Below are 14,631 nucleotides of genomic sequence, written 5' to 3' on the forward strand. Positions count from 1 at the left end.
ATGTACTGCCTTGTGTGGTGTTATGCTGTAGGGACTTGGTATGTCGAGAGAACGAGTGTTCTCTCTATGAAGGATGTGGAGGTTCGAATTCATGGAGTTGCAGCTGTTCCTTGCTGGTTGATGCACACAAGAAGGCTCATTTGCTCTCCTTAAAATAAAATGTTCACCTGCTCACCGTTACAGAAGTTTTGTTGTCGTCTTTTGAATGATCACCATAGAAGCACTTGGAGAGAAGATAGCGGGGCATGCCAAGAGATCATAATGGACAACTCAAGGCACGAATTAGGGAAATACCATCGGAGGAGGTGGGTGTGGATGCCAGGTTATGATAAAGTGGAAATGCAAGGTGAGAAGATAGGCAAGAATGCCTAACAGAAAGAAGGGAGACATGACTATGAAGAAGATTAGAGGGAATCTGTGCGAGGAGACTGTGGCAAAAGATTGGTGAGAGATTTGTGGCAGTGGTCTCTGCCAATCTGGGATAAAGTTGTAACGTTAAGTGAGAGAAGAACCCCCCCCCCCCGCCAAAAAAAAAGAATGCTCCAGTAAAGCCAAGATAATTAAATAATGTTATAGCATGTATCTTGGGTTGGAGAACAAAACAGCTTCTTGAAGCTTAAGATATGTATGTGATATGTAACTGTGCGAAGAGAGTGATGAGCAACCCCTGAAAATTAAGATAGTGGCTGGCATTCTTGAGCTGTCCCTAAGGCAACATCAACACTAAACCATTAACAACCCCCCACCACGACCATCAAATGTGATCAGGGAACATTACCATACTCATCACCTAACTATAAATTAAGCTTTCCAGACCAACTAACCAACCTTCATCTCGCCACGACAGGCAGCTTGAGCCCACTGGAATAACAGTTTCCCACTGCAACTCCTGGACGTGTAGGACCACCAGTATGTCTGCCCACTGGGGAACTGTAAACAAAATATAAGACTGGGATCAGGTGCCCTCAGTCAGAAAAGGTACTCGAATGTTCGGATTTTTAGTGTTGCACATACAAGACAGGAGTGTCTATTATCTACACGTGATAATATCATGAATCTTTTTTAGAAACGTGTGTATCAACAAAAAGAGAGAGAGGGTTTTAAGGGCACTCTTAGTCCCCAAACAAATTACAGGTAATCAAAGGAAGAGTGTCCCAAAGGACAGGATATATAGAAAGGTGGTTGTCGCACGTGAAGTCTGAGGCCAGTTGTAAGTGGTCCGATAGTAAGACCAATTTCATGAAAAAGTACACTGTTTTTTCAGGAAACCCTCACTCACCCTAGTGGTGACATGCTTCATCATCGGGTCCACCGGGAGAGATCGAGTACATCCCCGGTGTGCTGCGACGCCAGGAGACTGCGGAGCAGGTTTTTGTGTGAAGATGAAGTGTGAAAAAGTAATGAGGTTAAAAATGTCAATGGTTGTACCAAAAAAAAAAACTTTATTCACTGGTCAACCTGACATATTAAAAACTGGATATGTGAAGGGAAACTAGCCAATTATATTATACTGGTGTTTACCCTGTAAAGGAGGTCAACATGTTTTTGCCCATTCTATGTGTTAATTTACTGGGCTTTCATCAGGACCGGTAAGCGAGTGTGCCAATGACAGGAGGGGCGCGCTAAGGCCCGCCCTGCCAATGGTCGTGAAAGTTAAAAATAGCACTATGTGTAAAATGGTGCAAAAAAGAAAAAACAAACTCATAAGTTGTGGGGTTTTACCTCTTTTGCGAGGAACCTAGGAGTCTGTAGGAGGAAAGTGACAAACAGACAAACACAAACATAAACACAAAGATATAAAATCAATGGTTTGTACATATGTACAGTGGCCATAAAGAGTGACTTTGTGGCATGACACGTGCTTGCATACCTATCAAGGGCCGTGGCCGGTATGCATGGGATGCGCTGTTGAGGTTGTGCCAAAATCCATGGTGGAGGGGCCTCAACTAGCGCTGAAGGGATGTATTCAGCGCGGACTGTTGCGTATGTGTAGTATAGCAACAGTGGTTTAGTGAGAAGACTTATCGTGTCTAAGTCTATCTGTGAGGTAGTACAAGTAAATAGCACGCTACCTATCGTGGGGTGTCAGGGAATGAACCCCGAGGGAAAAAACGTGAGAGCAGGGTTCCGGTGCAAAGCGCCGTGACACTGCCGGCCGTGGTATGTAATTTAACCAAGCACACAACACTAAGTACAAGATATATGAAAAATGTCCTCACTTGTAAAGAAATAGATCCACCCCCATAGAACTCAGGAGGGGGGTGGGAGCGACAATGGCACACCCTAATAATAAAGGGAAGAGAAACATATACACACAAAGGAGGTTTTTAGAACTGGCAGGATCCCATTCATACAACTTATCTGATGTAAAGATGTCCCATAGTAAGGTCTCTTAAGCCCGCAACGCTCAGCACCCGCTTCGGCACCTAGCTGCACCCTCGCTGGATCTCGTGGATCCTTAGCGAAGGGCGAGCAAGGAGTTTGAAGAGCGGTGGCTGGGCGCGGGCCAATCGGGGACCTACGTTCCAAGCGAGGCTTGGAAACAGAAGCGTCTCAGCCAATCCGGTACCGGCAATGGACACGAGGCTTGGTTTGAGACTCGCGTAGTCCTGCGAGAGGACGCGGAGCCCCGAGTGGTTTCCTGAAATGAAAACGAGGCTTGCATCGCAAGCTAGACTAGTTCGCAAGCCTTGGTAATGGAGTGGGCGGGGTCCGCCTTTGTGTACAGATAGTACAAAGCGGGACAAGGCGATGGCCAGCATGTATTGCCCAGTAAAGGTGAAAACGCTAAGGGAACAGCATTAGTGTGGAGTCCCTGATAATGTTTGACTGAATAAATTATCAGAGGTGGGAGTAATTTATTTAATATTGCTAATATCAGCTTTTTTATGAACAAGAAGATCCAACATGTTCAGTTGTAGTATTCACAGCAGGGAGGTGGGATAGCAACAGAACTTCAGTTGATTAGTGTTTTAGGACGCTAGTCCACGGATTTGGTCATTTAGTCCATGGATATGGGTGCTGAGTCTATAGACCCAGCGCTGTTCCTTTTCAAACAATATGTTGTCTCTGTTTTTCACACAATTGACCTGTTCGATCACTGTCCAGGTCATATCATTAGGAGTATGATTGGCTTGTAGGTAGTGTTCACTGAGTTTTGTGGTGATTTTTTTGCATCGAATGTTGCTACGGTGTTCACCGATGCGTGTTTTAACTTTCCTGGTGGTCATCCCCACGTAGCGTTTTGCACAGGTGATCAAGTAAATCACGTTTGTTGAATTACAGTTTGTGTGGGATTTTTGTGCCCACACTTTTCCAAGTTCCAAGTTAAGTTGTTTGGAGTGAGTGGTCAGATGACAGACACTGCAGTCTGTGCATGGAAAGTGACCCGCTAAGGATCCACGAGATCCAGCGAGGGTGCAGCTAGGTGCCGAAGCGGGTGCTGAGCGTTGCGGGCGTAAGAGACCTTACTATGGGACATCTTTACATCAGATAAGTTGTATGAATGGGATCCTGCCAGTTCTAAAAACCTCCTTTGTGTGTATATGTTTCTCTTCCCTTTATTATTAGGGTGTGCCATTGTCGCTCCCACCCCCCTCCTGAGTTCTATGGGGCGTGGATCTATTTCTTTACAAGTGAGGACATTTTTCATATATCTTGTACTTAGTGTTGTGTGCTTGGTTAAATTACATACCACGGCCGGCAGTGTCACGGCGCTTTGCACCGGAACCCTGCTCTCACGTTTTTTCCCCTCGGGGTTCATTCCCTGACACCCCACGATAGGTAGCGTGCTATTTACTTGTACTACCTCACAGATAGACTTAGACACGATAAGTCTTCTCACTAAACCACTGTTGCTATACTACACATACGCAACAGTCCGCGCTGAATACATCCCTTCAGCGCTAGTTGAGGCCCCTCCACCATGGATTTTGGCACAACCTCAACAGCGCATCCCATGCATACCGGCCACGGCCCTTGATAGGTATGCAAGCACGTGTCATGCCACAAAGTCACTCTTTATGGCCACTGTACATATGTACAAACGATTGATTTTATATCTTTGTGTTTATGTTTGTGTTTGTCTGTTTGTCACTTTCCTCCTACAGACTCCTAGGTTCCTCGCAAAAGAGGTAAAACCCCACAACTTATGAGTTTGTTTTTTCTTTTTTGCACCATTTTACACATAGTGCTATTTTTAACTTTCACGACCATTGGCAGGGCGGGCCTTAGCGCGCCCCTCCTGTCATTGGCACACTCGCTTACCGGTCCTGATGAAAGCCCAGTAAATTAACACATAGAATGGGCAGAAACATGTTGACCTCCTTTACAGGGTAAACACCAGTATAATATAATTGGCTAGTTTCCCTTCACATATCCAGTTTTTAATATGTCAGGTTGACCAGTGAATAAAGTTTTTTTTTGGTACAACCATTGACATTTTTAACCTCATTACTTTTTCACACTTCATCTTCACACAAAAACCTGCTCCACAGTCTCCTGGCGTCGCAGCACACCGGGGAGGTACTCGATCTCTCCCGGTGGACCCGATGATGAAGCATGTCACCACTAGGGTGAGTGAGGGTTTCCTGAAAAAACAGTGTACTTTTTCATGAAATTGGTCTTACTATCGGACCACTTACAACTGGCCTCAGACTTCACGTGCGACAACCACCTTTCTTTTTAGAAACTTCACATTTCCATCATTGATGATGCCCAGACATCACAAATAATATAGACCAAATATATAAATTATCCAACCTGTAATTACGGGAGTGTACATTAGTAATACACAGGAGTCACAGAATCTTGATGGAAAAATCTTGATTTATTTCTATTCTTTTTGTAGATGTAAACATGAATTCAGCCCAGCCAACGCGTTTCGTCCTAAAATGACTACATCAGGGTTGTAAGTAAATGCTCAAAACCAGGTGTATCATCTCTAGTTAGGCTATGCGCTGTAATTGAGCAGATCTCAGACGATAGTATCAAAGATGAGTCATCAAATATTCTATGTTCAACTCCAATTAATTTATTACAACCCTCCATCTTCCTCATCAGAAGTGAATTAATTATGTTAGGGCTCCCGGTTTTATGGTATTTATTTTTTTGACATTTCCGCCTGTATTTATCTATATTGATTTTTTGGCCATTTTATGTGTATTTATCCATATTTATTTTGTGTTTTGTGTATAAATTAAGTTGTAAAACGGTACATTTCCATATTTATTTAACCGATAGACGTGCACTCAAACTTTGATGTCTGTCATGATTTAGCTATTTAAGCTGCCAAATATTATGTTACAATACATCTGCAAAATATTAATGTTATACCACAAATGTATGTTGACATATGCCATTATTTAAAGTAATTTCATTTTGTTTTTTTAATTTCCCATGCTGTCCATCTGCTCAGCTGTTGGGGTACAATTCATGAAAGACAGCACGGAGAGTCACTTCAAAGAAGCATAATTTTCTGTATTTATCCACTTTTGAAAATAAATGTTTTCATAAAACACATTGTTTTCTGTCTGAATTTATCTGTAAAAATCTGTAAAAATGGAAAACAGGGAGCCTAAATTATGATCAATTATATTGTTCTCCCGTTGATCCAAAGCAACAGCTACCATCTACCAGGTTCAGAGTGTAACACTTTGAACCCGGTAGATGGTAGCTGGATAATTTATATATTTGGTCTATATTAATTATGATGTCTGGGAATCATCAATGATGGAAATGTGAAGTTTCTAAAAAAGATTAATGATATTATCAATGATAACACATGTGTAGATAATAGACACTCCTGTATTGTATGTACTAAGTAGTTTTGTGTAGTGATTTGTTGGCCATAGAATCACAAACAGTTGAGTGTCTGGGTCTAACTAATACTGATAAATACTAGTGTGACTGTCCTATATCCCTAGTGCCTTTCTTTGTCTTATAAAAATGTTATTGTTGTGTTCGTCACGGATTTGCTCCTTAATTTGCCTTCTTAGGCAAGTTGTGTGTATCAATGTTTGCCCAGGGTGAAACAACACATGGAACAACTGTGAGAGACCCACAGTGATCTTTTAGCTGTGGGGTTAACAATGTAGCCACTAGCAACATCTCCTCTACGTAGCGTCTCTAGTATCAGTTCCTTAGCAACCACAGGTCTAGATGGCTCAGCACCTGATTTGACTGGCAAAACAGGAGAGAAGCAAAACTCACACCTGGACAGGCCTAGGGTAGAGACAGATAGATTACAATATGAGGATAGGAAGGTGTTGCAGCATGAGAGACAAGGGATGGAGGTGTGCAGCCTTTCAGGAACTTGCTCCAAAGAGGGTTAAGGCTATTTACAGGGATAAGTCAAAGCATCACATTTCAATTAAATCTTTAACTCTCTACTTTCAATTTCGCTGGCTTTCATGGTAAAAGTTCAGATCAGATATGTTTCCAGGGCGTGGGGACCATTGTGTTCCCCAGAATTCACATGTAAGGCTCACACGTGCCTGGATACTTTTTCACGTCTCTACAACATCTGACACTGTTTTCCCACTTGACATGCTCTCCTTATTACCTAAATGAATGATTGGCATAAATCTCCTCACTTGCTTCGAATCCTATATTTTGGGTAAGATACAAACAGCTAACCTGCTGCATTCGACACTGTCTCTCAATTTCATATATGTGGGATTATTGCAAGTCTCTCTTGCCTGCAATTTTATCTTTCAGGTCCAGTTGCTAAAAGTCCACCTACCACTATTCCACTCATCTGCCAAAACGTTGAATTAAATTGGCCACAGAGTTCTTCGCTAAACTATATATTGATATTATGCGTCTCCCTGGCCTGACCTAGCTGCTCCTAGCCTCACCCTCATTATCCACACCAATGGCATGCAGATTCCCATCATACAGATGATACATCTGGTCAAACCCATACTTAACTTTCAAAAGTGTCTTGCATTAGCAGCAAATTGGATTAACAAAAACACGCTGAAACAACACTGACAGGAATTATGTTCTTGTAGTGAGAGGACGCTCCTCTACTTGATCATCAAACATGAAGCCTGCAGTTCTAGACCCTGTTCTACCCCTGTTTCATAAATGCATAAACTTGGGGTCTCTTTGGTCAATGTCCATCTAAACCTCCCCAAATCAACAAAAGTTACCTGCAACTGTTTCTATCAGATCATTATACTCTGCAAAAATCGTCCCACCTCTTCCACTTACTCAGAGCCAGTAACCCAGGTCATCCCAGCTCACTCCAGGACAAAGGCAGGTCTCTCAGTCTCTGCCTTTCTCACTCTCTTATGACCAGATCAGAGACAGTAGCTGAAAGTGTATTCTTTGACTTTATTATTTTCCATATCTTCCTCAAACTTTTGGCCTTGCACTTTTTACTTGTCAATAAGTAGAGTGGTGTGGCTCACTGGTTAGAGGCGGCAGACCCGAAAGCAGAGGTCGGCCTGGGACCAGGGTTCTATTCCAGACGTGGCAGGATCTTGGGCCATGGTCAGCGGACTCGATAATTCTCGCCTCGGTGCCTACTCCAACCATGGGTCCCACTCAGCAACTCTGGGCAATAGCTTGCTTAATCTCTACTAACGGCCCCATCAGCGCCGGGGATGCTTGGCTTCACCTTGGAGATGCCCAGGAGGGACCATCTCACAGGGAAAGCCATGATGAGTTCCCCAGTGGTATACAGCGCTGGGACGCCCCTTTGCTGGGGCAGCTGTGTGCTTTACAAGTATACGACATTTAACATAAAAGATCTAATTTCAAGAGGCTCTCCTACGTACCTCCAAGCAGTTTATCCTATAAGACTGGACCACCTATGCAACAAATTTGACAGGTACCATCATCGCAGTTCACTCAGACCTTTCAAGTCTCTCCTACTCCACCTTCATTTTCTAAAGACAGTTTGGCTAACAAGCAGATCATTCTCACAACGAAACTATGGAACTCATTTGCCTGCTCTCTTCTTGCACAGAACCACCTCCTTTCCCAAAAATCGTTGAAGACTTTGCTCTTTAACCACCTCAATTTAACTTAGCCTGGGTATAGATAGCATCATCTCAGTCTAGCGACAGGGCAGCACTTTTTTAAAAAAGTGTCGTTTTCACATTAAAATCAATCAAATCACATGAAGAGAGGAATTGGAAACCATTCCATAGATTGAGCCTGGAATTTATTGCCAGTATATATGCTTCAATTTTGGTTCAGAAAAGGTTTAGCTGGGTTTGTGTAGAAGAGACAATACACTCGCTGCTATGGGGTTTAGATGTGGTCACACATAAGAGAAGTCAGAATTATTATGATCATTTAGGCATCACAGACTCTTCCGTTGTCGAGTGTAATCTTCTGCAAGCTACAGGAGGTGCCCATTCACCACCTTTTAGAAATAGTTTTATATAAGTGTTCTCGTGCACAGCAGATTACAATGGCTTTCTTTATTTTCTCCTCCAGTGTGGACATCCACTCCGGGCACGTTATCCTTCTATGCCACCTTGCTCCAGGACAAATTAGAATTTGCAACATGATGTTTGCTTCCTGGGACTTTCGTTCCCTCCGAAAAGAAAACGTGAGTTTATGAGGCACGAGAAATGCAGTATGCAAATCTTGCACTTAACTTGTCACAGATTAGGGGAGGAAGCTTATGAATGAAAGCTTTAGCTGCACCTGACCATCTATTCTGGCTCGGGATGGTGCTAGGGCCCTCCTAAGCAATAGACTTTTCCAGGGACATTTCTTGAGTTACAATATGGGCTATGAACGTAGCAGCGCCAGAAGTCCGAGAAAATACTGCAGATGCCTGGAAAAAATTGACCGTTGGAAGTAAAAGTCCTGAACCGGAAGGGGCCATCTCCAAATAAAAGGAGGCTCCTTGTGAGCAAAACTATTGCACTTTTTAACAACTGGGAGCGGAAAGTCTTCTATGCACTTACTGATGTGTGCTGCGAGTCAACTGAAAATGTTAGAATATTCGTTTTTGGCCTTCAACATCAGCCTAAATCCAAGGCTGGGGATCTTTTTAGAGGAAGCCTAAAATAAAGGACGAGTTGGGGGAAGAGAGGTGCATGCAACACATTTCAATGCCTGCAGAACTGTTTTAAAATGTGCAGAATGAGGTGGTCACATATATCTTTGTGATTTTGACTTTGAGTCCACAGCTACAAAACAGATTTTGTGAAGTTCATGGTACTTGTCACAATAACAAATACTGTTGACAAGAAAAACCAGGATTAACTATCAGGTGGCACAGAGGGGCATATTTATCTGAAAGAACTAGGGCTTGTGTACTTAACAAATCTATTTACAAAGACCTAATCTAGTTTATACGATAGAGGGACCCATGTCACCAAACATAAGATTGCTCCAAAGATCACCTTTATGTGTATTCCTTGGACAATCAATGAATGAAATATGAGCAAATGGTGAAGTGAAAAGTGGTACAGAACAAGCAACCCAGACGTTTTCTGCACACAACGACTGAGAGAGGGAGAATGGTTGAAACTGATATTGGTAACAGGATATATTAACCCAATGCCTGTCAATCCATTACGTTGTGTATTACCTTTCAAAGAATAACTCGTGAGTATCCGAAAGGCCACATCAATATGTTTTGGCTTTACCTACTGGTTTTGTGGTAATGGTAACCTTCATCAAGACTCGAGGGGAAGAAGAAGAAGGAGCAGCCATAACTGTACCCTGTTTTTTGACAGCCTGTCTGGCAAATGGTAACCGGCAAATTAATGGACTCCAAAAGTCAGTCAAGTCAAGTCAAGTAATTTGTATAGCGCGCTACATACCCGGAGGGTCAAAACAATTGGCAAGAGTGGTTTGTGCACCTATCTGTGAGTTAGTATCTGCCAAGTCTGTAGCAAGGGATAATGGCTATCAGTGGAGATATTTAAATGTATTCATTGTATTTGGAGATTTGCAGGAAACCCAGAAATCGAGTGACAAGTCTTATGTTGTAGATAAAAATGTTCTGTCCAGCATAAATCTGCATATATAATGTCTCAAGATATTCCTATTGCGATAAAGATGGCATTTTTCCTAATGTGATTTCAATTTAGTTGTGCTCCGGACTCATCACATGCAAGGACAGTTTCAAGAATACTTCACATCTGTGTAGTAGAAGACACAAGCAAAAAATATGGTGCCAAAAAGTTGAGATTCGGGCTTGTGTAAACACTTCTATACACTGGGCCAACTTTCACTTTACTTTGTTCCCAACCACAAGGAAGACCTTAAGAACGATGGAGAGCAGCCAAAAGAAACTAGAAAACCACAATAGTGATGAGTGAGTCCCCTTTGAAAGCTGGCTACAGTTTATATTTCCAGCCTATACTGCATTGCATCCCGTGCAGTGTTTCAAGGCAATTGTACAACACAATTCTGTAAGTAATAAATATTAGCATGACCAGACTCACCCGATCCTTGCCAGCCTGTTCATTTAGGGCCTTCACCCAGGCACGCTGCCAGTTTTCCCGGAAGGATTTAAAAGCGAATAAAGACGAGAGAAGACCCCGGACACCAGCTTCTGGGACACCGGAGCCTTCCCGAGCTGCCACTCTTAACTGCAGCAGCGACTTCCAGATGCCTGATAGTTCCGGTAGATTTTGGTTGCGCCGGCTCCAAACACCCTGGGAATACTGTGCAAGCCAGACAAGCAGAGTGAGCAATGAGGCTGCGAATAGCAGCAGCAGGCTTAACCACCCTAAATCTAGGTCCAGTCCTGCGGGCAACTGCAGCAGCTCCCACAGAGCCTGCATGTTGAGGGCAGATGATGGGAGTTGGGGTGACTTTTCAGGAGCCCATGAGGTGGAGTGAGGGGTATTTCTGCATACTAGGCGCACCAATTTCGTGAAAAAAGATGGATTTTAATCATTATATCAAGAGGCAGAGAGAGGACTGGGCACAACAAACAACTCAAAAAAAGAACAGTAACAAATAAAACAGATAGAATGATGGGTTCTCATATCAAGGGAAGGATGAGACAGGCTGGATTATGGGACTGGAGGTCCTTGTTCCCTGGCTCAAGAAGTGGGGGGCATTACATAGTAGAGCTTGGGGATCATACTACTAGCAGAGGATGTGGTAACTCTTTGGACAACGAACATCGCAATTTAGGAGGAAACGTGATTCTACTTTCAAAGAGGCAATGAAAAACAGTTGAGGTGTGTACCAGAAATTGAATGTGGTTCAGTCGGAGAGTAGTACCTGGTATCAAAGTGGAGTGGGTCTATTAAACATAGGGCTATACTTTCTAGATTATTTTTAACTGGCTTAATTCCGAGGAGTTCGTTTTTAGTTTATTCAGGGGCTCAGGTTCCTATGAGGCTGGGTACCTGGATATTTGTATGGCTCTCAGGGTTAACGTTTCTTCCTTGAATGGAAGGAATGAAAATCTATGGATTATACTAATAGGAGCAGGGGGGCTATCTCAAGGCTAATGACGGTACCTGAGTCCCTGAGTGCTATATTGAGTTGTCTATGTGGTGGAGTACTAGAAAGTGCTTTGTGGAGACTGCTTATAGAGCGGTATCTGTGCAATCAGCTCGTTTCCAGAGGGTCATATTGGTGGCAAATATTCCTTAGTCTTGACCACTTCATTGAAAATATGGAACTGCTACTTGTAAGCTAATGGGGTATTCACAATGTTGGTAGAGAGGAAAACATTGGGTTGCTGCGTGGAAAGTAGGATAAGATGAATGATGATGTTTGAGAAGAGGGTACTACTTTCTGGAAGATATCGTGAAAAGACAGGTCCTGTTGCTTGGACGGGGTGTTTTGCGAAGAGGCAAGTCTCGATCTAGAATAGATAGAGCATACATAGGCCGGGGTATTGATGGGGGTCTGCGCCGTCCTTGGGAAAGGGGTCTTGATGTGGGGTCGAGATGGCTGAGATGGGGTCTTGGTGTGGGGTCGAGATGCCTGGGATAGATAACTACCTGGGATGACCTGCTAACTAGGATGGGGGAGCTCTTGACGTGTGGAAGTCATTCACCTAAAAACAGATATTGATACGTGGTTAGGGCTTTACAGTGTGCTACCTGTTACCAGAGTGAAGGGTTTTGGTGTAGGGATCTTCCAAACGAGCAGTGGGTCTTGATCTGGGGCTTAGGTTACCTGGTAGAGGCTCTTGATTTGTGGGGGTCTCATTACCTAGCAAGGGTTCATGGTGGGGTGATACCGGTCACCTGTCTGGGGAGTTCGAGGTAGGGGAGCCTTGTTACTCGTGAGGAGTTGTTGATGGGCCCTGTATCATGTGAGGGGTTCTCTATGTAGTTCTGTTATCTGGACGGGGATCTTCAAATATGGTGGTATCGCTGTTTGAAAGGGGGTCCTGGTGTGATGATACCTGTAAGCTGGTAAGGGCGCTGACGTGTAGGAGGCAGACTAGTTTAAGGGAGTACTCGTCAATAGTTCTACTTCTAGGACGGTGCTCTTGGTGCGTGGAAGGCTTACGACATGGGGGTAGTCTGCCAGTGCGAGGGTTTCGTTACGTGGGCGTACTGACTTGTGGACCCTGTAACCAAGAGGGTCCTTGATGTTTTAGAGTCCCGCTACTAAAATGGTGGATCTTGCTCAGGTTGGAAGGAGTAGTTTCCTCGGAGATGCCTGCTGGTGGAGTGGGGATGTCTGTCCGTGAGGTGTGGAGTGACTGAGGGCTTTTCAGAGGTCCGTCGCTGGGCTCTACGGGCCGGGGCCGGTACAGGCTTATTGCCTCTTCTTTCCCGGTACCGGCCCAGACTCCCTGGCTCCGTGTCCGTGATTACGGGTCCGAGCAGCTCCCACTTCGTGTCCAGGGGGGTTTCTCTCCTTTTGCAGGATTCCACCGCCAGAGCTGTCAAACTAAGAGTGGGATTACAGCGCATGCGCGGAGCCGAGCTGTCACCCTGCGCACAAGGCCCGCCCACTTCCAGGGTCTTAAAGGGGCAACTCGTAAAATAAGCGAATTAAACCCAAACCAAAATGGTCGTGTTCCAAAAAACTTATGTAGCCACGCCGTATGAGGCAAGGGCCATTTTGGTAGAGGCAAAAATATGACATCTACAGCACCCAGCTGGTGCCATTTTGGTAAAGCGATGAGACCGAAACCTAGTTATCCTGCGACAGAACATAGAATACGTTCCCGTGCCTTAGGTAGCAATTTTTCCTCCACACGTTGTGGAAATGTTATTTTAATATTTCATTTTGCTGTCAAACACGCTGTGCAATTAAATTAATTACAAATAATAGACCTTTCTCAGCCATGGTCTATCCCGGTCTCCAGAGACACTAATCAGAGAACACATATACATTGTACGCCGATTAAATACAATGCACTAATAGTGTATTCGCACATTAGACATGTAAATGTGTATTTGGAAGTTATACAGCGCTCCTAACAACTATGCGGTGGCTTCAGAACGCTTTTGGGAAATAGTATTGGAAAGTCACCGCTTCTATAAGATGTCTCCTATCGTGTGTACATATTTCCTACTTAGTCTGTCTTCTGTTTCTATCTGTGACAGCTCACCCTTCCAGTCGTGTTTCAGGTTGCAGTGCAGAGCTTACTTCCTTGTTCTACCTTTATCGCACTTAAGCAACAGCAAGTTTGGAATCTGTTCTTTTCAGTGGACAGGGCACACACGAGTACACGGCTGCGGGGCAGCCTATGCCCAGCCATGGGTGGGCTGCCACTCTTCCCTCTGCTGATCAACTTCGGTGGATCCCTCCTTGGCTTCCTGGGTACCATAACTCTTATTCCAGCATTTAAAGACCACTTCATAGCAGCCAAACTCTTCGGCGTGGACCTTAACAAGAGCAGCAAGCAACCCATGTGAGTACAGATGGGGATGGTGCAGCCCACGTGAGTGTCAAAGGGCGATGCAGCACAAGTGAGTAAGAAGCATTTACAATGCAACGGTCTCGCCTTTGCAAAAGTTAGAGTTATTGGCATTGTAAATGACAACATTTTTATTTATGTGTTGGTTTTGAAAACAGATAAATACATGGCATTGTCATTTACAATGCCAATAGCTTAATCTCTCGCAAATGCCAGACCTATTGCATTTGCAACCACACACACACACACACACACAGAGCCACACACACACACACACACACACACACACACACACACACACACACAGAGCCACACACACACACACACACACACACACAGAGCCACACACACACACATAGATGTGGTGGATGTGGATGTGGTGGTGGTGTTGGATGTGGTGGATGTGGTGGTGGTGGGATGTGGTGGTGGATGAGGTGGAGGTGGATGTGGTGGGTGTGGTCGTTGACGTGGTGGATGTGGTGGTGGATGATGTGGTGGATGATGTAGTGGATGATGTGGATGTGGTGGTGGTGGATGTGGTGGTGGTGGATGTGGTGGTGGGTGTGGTGGTGGATGTGGATGTGGTGGTGGATGTGGTGGCGGTGGACATGGTGGTGGATGTGGTGGTGGTGGTGGTGGATATGGTGGTGGATGTGGTGGTGGATGTGGTGATGGTGGTGGATGTGGTGGTGGTGTTGGTGGTGGATGTGGTGGACATGGTGGCGGTGGACATGGTGGTGGTGGTGGACATGGTGGTGGTGGATGTGGTGGTGGTGGACATGGTGGTGGTGGATGTGGTGGTTGGGGAT

The 14,631-nt window shown here is 44.4% G+C and overlaps 2 protein-coding genes across 3 annotated transcripts in view; one reads left to right on the forward strand and one right to left on the reverse strand.

The window, feature by feature from the left end:
- Positions 1-12,862, reverse strand: part of C2CD2L (C2CD2 like) — a 151,914-nt gene extending 139,052 nt beyond the window's left edge. Inside the window, exon 1 of the mRNA XM_086951291.1 lies at positions 10,422-12,862. Coding sequence (XP_086807417.1) covers positions 10,422-10,763 — 342 coding nt within the window. The 5' untranslated portion in view covers positions 10,764-12,862. The remainder of the gene's footprint in view (positions 1-10,421) is intronic.
- A 611-nt stretch (positions 12,863-13,473) lies between these two features.
- DPAGT1 (dolichyl-phosphate N-acetylglucosaminephosphotransferase 1) overlaps positions 13,474-14,631 on the forward strand; it is a 48,310-nt gene continuing 47,152 nt past the window's right edge. The window contains exon 1 of one of the 2 annotated variants that reach the window (XM_086951289.1): positions 13,474-13,816. In XM_086951289.1, the coding sequence (XP_086807415.1) occupies positions 13,662-13,816 (155 nt within the window). In that variant the 5' untranslated portion in view covers positions 13,474-13,661. Of the gene's footprint in view, positions 13,875-14,631 lie in introns of both variants that reach the window. The other variant, XM_086951290.1, reaches the window with a different exon arrangement.

This window comes from Lissotriton vulgaris, unplaced genomic scaffold (genome assembly GCF_964263255.1).
Source record: "Lissotriton vulgaris unplaced genomic scaffold, aLisVul1.2 SCAFFOLD_1083, whole genome shotgun sequence".
Taxonomy (NCBI): Eukaryota; Metazoa; Chordata; class Amphibia; order Caudata; family Salamandridae; genus Lissotriton; species Lissotriton vulgaris.